This window comes from Echinococcus granulosus (assembly GCF_000524195.1).
Source record: "Echinococcus granulosus chromosome Unknown EG_S00157, whole genome shotgun sequence".
Taxonomy (NCBI): domain Eukaryota; kingdom Metazoa; phylum Platyhelminthes; class Cestoda; order Cyclophyllidea; family Taeniidae; genus Echinococcus; species Echinococcus granulosus.
In genome coordinates, this window is record NW_020170537.1 from 105,744 (window position 1) to 110,946 (window position 5,203).

Consider the following 5,203-nt stretch of genomic DNA (forward strand, 5'->3'; position numbering starts at 1 on the left):
CACCCATCAGATAACAGGCACTAAATGACTACTATTAGCTCATAGTAATTATTTGATCAGGTATGATTAGTTTTGATTATCAACTACCACCTCCAAGAATTTGAATCACAGCAATCGTCGCCTCTGAAGCTAAAACAGAGGTGCTTTAATTGTAGGCAAATTCGATCGATTGTTACTGGCTAAGCAACAGTCAATGGCTGGAAGCAGCCTTCAACAACTAAAGACCAATCATCTCCTGCTATTAGTAATCGATATGACACTATTAATGTTTCCCATTGGATAGGAAGATCTGGGGAGTTATTGGTGGTACACAATGAGGCAGAGGGTATATAAATGATCGATCGTGTTTATACGTAACTACAAAGTTTTTATTCATAGTATATCGCATCTGGTCATTCATGATTAACGATGGGAGATGTAGTATTTGTATTTAAGTTCTCACATAACATGGTCATAAAATGATAATAAATCAAGTGCTACCAGCGAAAAAGGAGATGAGAAACTTTTTAAGTAAAATATGATATTTTTTAGCCATACCTACTTCGCTATTGGGTGTGTCTGAAACGTGATAATTTCCCCTCACCACCCCTCCCCTCTCCTCACTAAATGAAAACTGGAATGGATTTCCGTCTGGAGTGGGAGACACCTCTTAAGCAAAGGACAGACAGTCAGTCGGTCGGTCGGTGTGTCGGGACTAATAAGTTTAATCAGGAAATACGGTATCACATAGAGGCAGGACACGCATGATTAAGCTGGTAGGGGCAACTCCGCTCCTCTAGCCCCAGCCCAGCTTCGCCTCGCCTCCTGTCATGCCTTTAACGTCAGATAATGAGAAAAAAAAACTGTCTGGCCACCTTTTGGAGGGAGTGTCTCGGTCCGGAGTGCAAGGGGAGGTGGGAGCATGTCTGCACGCGCGCACACAGCGCAGCAGAGGCAAAAGGTAACGGCTACGCCTATCTCCACCGTCGGTGTACCGCGGGCAGCCGCACCGAGCGAGGGAGCGAACTACTTTGTCTGCATGCGTACGTGCATGCGTGTGAGTGCACACGCTAGAACGCGTGTGCACGCACCACGCACGTGCCCCGTTGTTTTGTTGTCCGAAAACGGTGGCACCGACAGCGGATGTCCTTGAGCGCGCTTGAGACACAAGCTCTGCCCACAAACTACACGCGCCGCACGTGAAGCTGCCAATCACGTGCGAGCTTTTTGTAGACTCTTTCACTGTACCTACGCATGCATGCACATACGTCCGCACGCGCGCACATATACGCCAGTGCACTCTCGCGGTAAGCTGACCCGTTGCACTTGGATCTCGAGGCGTTTTATGCCTCTCCCAAATACTCCTATTTCTTTTTTTTTTTAAATATAAATTATTCCAACATTAAACAACATCATTTCGAATTAATTTTGCTACACCAGAATCACGATGAGTGTTTGGTTGGGAATATTGGAGCATAATTTCACTTGGGGGGTTACGCAACTTTATAATTATTGGCAGCTAAAAAGTATTCCATAGCTATAAAAAATGAGTTTTTCATTCAATTCAACTTTTAAAAGGCTTAGAAACGAGGTATATGGTAGAAAAAAAGTGGTGAAAACAATGTTTGTTATTTAGAGTCAGGCATGTGTGTGTGTGTCCAGACGAGAGGGATGGGCGAAACGGTGCCATTCGGCCGCCGGCCGCTTCGCGCGGCATTCGGATTAAAGGGGCTACTAGGTCGGAATCTAGGACGGCAATTTAGCTCCCCTATTGTTGTTTTCGCCGCCCAGTCAAATGCCGGTCAATTAACCGGGCGCCACTTTGCGAACTGCCTTCATCTTTCCACTTGTTTTGGTTGACATAGCTCCACTCGCAGCTCCATCCCATCGAGCTATTATAAAATCACCTTTTCCAGGTTATAAAAGCAAATCAACTCACTGGTATTCTTCCATGTCACCAAGTGTTTTTTTCCCTAAAATCGCACGAATGACAGGCGGGGGCTGAAATTAACCAGTTTTAAGCCATTTTTGCATCGCCCGCGACGAATTCAAAGTAACCTGTTTTTGTGCCACCATGGTGAGGTGTAAAGGTGAAAACCGTGAACTACAAAAGTGACTTTCTTGGTGGCGTAATGTGAAAGTTTGACATTTCTCACTGGGTAAAGAAGCAGAAGAATGTGATGATGATTAGATTCAAGTGATTGGCGGGGATTCATGCATATTGATGATTTGTATACCTGCCTCAACGACGAAAAGGTGGTAAAAGATGTCAAAGTCGAATTACCCAGCCTTTAAATGAAGTCCTTTCACCAACAGTTAATCATATACAGATTTCACGCCATGGAGAAGAGGTTATATTATGTGAAGTAGTTGATGTAATAGTTGATTATTTGTACCTATTAAGATCAAACTTTCACCAAATGCATTATTCAAATTATTCACGAAAACTATCGCCAGTTTTAAAATTTAAGATTTTTTAAAATTCAATTTCGACGAAATAAATGATGTCGTTATTTTTGCCACCATAGCTACAAACTATTAACGTATGAGCTGAATAAAATAATTGGATAATTATCCGAGCCACTGGTGGCTCAGCCGATGCACCAGTCACAATCAGCGCAAATTCATCGATTTATTGATTTCTTCCTTCTGCGTACAAAACAGGTGTGCGCGTGTGTGAGTAAAGTTCATGCGGCAGTCAAATCTGCACTCCTCAGGGCGCACATTCAGCCTATCAAGGTGGGAGTAATTCACTCACGGTGGCTGCAAGGTCTAATTGACGCGCATTGTCAAAACTTCCTGCCAGGTGACTGATAAAAGGGATCACCAACCTTGACCCACCTGGAACTGCCATTATTACTCCTACAAAGAAAGTGTGATGGTGAGTGATCACAGTGAATTGTAATTTTGTGTGATTATTATACTGCCCTAACCACAGTAGATCCGTTTTTTTGTTAGAGGTGGTAGTATGATGTATGTTTTGTGCCATCATTTATAATGTAATTTGAAGTTAGGACTAGTTATAATTTTAGTTGCTTAAGTTTGCGATTTTGGTGGGCAATGACAACGATTGATCAATCCAGACTTCTCCCCTGCTCTTCATCTTTTTTGAATACTTTCGGGTTGCAAATAACGAAAAATTAACCGAGTCTTATCCACACCCTACCTTTTGTAAAGACTTCCAAATGTTAAGCCATCATACTGAATGGTTATCTGCCCATTTTGACCCCAATGAAACACCTCAATGAATATATGCTTTAGTGATTTTGTATGCTTAGACATGTGGGGAGTACATTGGTTACTTCAAGTTAGTTGCAGCTCCTAACACCGTTTGACAACGTGAAAATTGATCGTCGGTTGTTAAGCCATAGGTGGATGAATTGTGTACAGGCTAACTGGAATATGATTTCACTTTTTTGTGGAGCAAAAAAAACAATCTCAGGGAGGTTGTTGTTTCGTGACAAAAAAGTGGCACTAGGTAGGATAGCCATTATGAAGACTGGATGCACTGCAGACAAGTGCGTCAAATGCAGTGAAAGTGAAACGCAGCTGTCTAGACGCCCGCAATCTTGGCTGCTACCGCTGTCGCTGCGAAGCGCATGCCGTCTGCAGACCCTAGGACTGCGTGTTTGCACAAGCCAACTCGGGCTAGCTCACTAACTCGCCCTCTCGCTCACTCTCCATCCACGGAACTGTCAGGCTCGCAGCATGTGTGCGTGCGTGCATGCGTTGTAGTGCACAAGACTTTGCTTTAGTGGTTGCCTACTCGTTTTTCTTTTCATTTCAAGAAATGCCTACTTCTATTTGCAGCAATTTATTAGCTGCTAGACCCTACAGACCGGCGATAGACCAATAGAAAGACGATTTGCAAACGTCATTTGGACTTAACGATCCGCAGTTCAAGGAGTGGGCTAAATAATTGATGGAGGGTTAATCCCCTCACACTTGCCAAATAATTGACTCCTTAAAATTAAATTTGAATTTGCAGGTTAATAAAAATTTCAACCACGGCCTGATCGATAAAGATGGGAATGTGGGCTACAACCTGTCTGGGTGAATTTGCCAAAGGTCATTTCTTGTACCCAGCGTGTGGCGTAGCCTCTTTTACTCATCGAGGAGAGATTTATCAGACTTTTCCTGCGAAAAATTCCATCTTCAGTTTAATGACCTCCATGTCATTAATCTTACACGGGGTGTTTTCGAGTCCAAAATGCGTGACATCTAGGCTTTATGTATGCGTGTGTTTGTGCGTGCGTGTGTATCCCTTGCGAGAGGGCACACAATCTTTGAAAATGATTGAGTGGCTATCCTAGCGAAAAAAATTCATCGTTTTTTTTTACAAAATAAACTTAATTTATTCAACCTCTTTGCTTATCGTGGTGTGGTCAAGGGAAGTCTAAATTAAAAACGAGTCTTTCCCTAAAACGTCTCCTATTTTTAGTCTGAACTTGTGCCTTTTTTCCGTGAATAGGTGAAAATTAAAAAAAATAATAAACACAGTGATGAATTTGTATTACCAATTTTAGCATATCCAGATTTACTCCAGATCTGATGCAAGATATATAAGTGTAATACCGCTTAGAGAGGAAAATTTGACCGCTCTGTTAACTGCAAATAAGTGAAGAAGAATCACTTTTACTTGAGCCCAAACTTTTTTGTTCAGAACAATTTGCAACTGCCTTCATTTGCATCCGAAGCTCAGCTGTCTTCTACATCAGATGTCCTCAAACAGGATCGTCCTGAACTAGCTATTGGCTAAACGTCGAAACCCACTTTTTGGAAGGTTTAACGGTGTCAGTGGAAAGTACACAACTACTGTGGAGATGGACTTTTCTACTGTGGGAGAAAAAAAGCAACTCAGTACATGCTGGAAAAGGCACAATTACTTTTCTCTCTCGTTAAGAGCCTATAATAGAAACAACCAGTAAAATGGTATTTTAAGCCCTTTTTTCAAGAAATGCTACGAATCTGCCAACTGTAATACGTCAGAGCAGAAAAAAAGACAGGCGTCAGAGGTGGACAGACTTTTGTTTAAAATAGAGTTGTTAGCAAAAGTTAGGTGTTCTGCAAAGCAGCTAGAAAAGCTCTTGTTTCTCTTATTTAATTGTCCTAATGCTATTTTGAAATTAAAACCAAACCAGTTTTGAATTTGGGTTTTTAGTTCATAAAAACTGTCGTAGCAAATCCCAGATACCGAGTTGATCGACTCCCTGATACCAGGCAT

At 42.0% G+C, this 5,203-nt stretch overlaps 2 protein-coding genes across 2 annotated transcripts; both read right to left on the reverse strand. All coding sequences in view use genetic code 11, as the record gives it.

Moving 5' to 3' along the window:
- Positions 1-438: 438 nt before the first annotated feature.
- Positions 439-2,971, reverse strand: EGR_09622 (hypothetical protein; the record flags this gene model as incomplete). The annotated part of the gene is made up of 2 exons (XM_024498871.1): positions 439-502; positions 2,811-2,971. 2 exons carry the CDS (start codon positions 2,969-2,971, stop codon positions 439-441), a joined length of 225 nt encoding a protein of 74 aa, XP_024346712.1.
- A 1,968-nt stretch (positions 2,972-4,939) lies between these two features.
- Positions 4,940-5,203, reverse strand: EGR_09623 (hypothetical protein; the record flags this gene model as incomplete). The annotated part of the gene is made up of 1 exon (XM_024498872.1): positions 4,940-5,203. The coding sequence occupies one exon, from the start codon at positions 5,201-5,203 to the stop codon at positions 4,940-4,942; it is 264 nt and encodes an 87-aa protein (XP_024346713.1).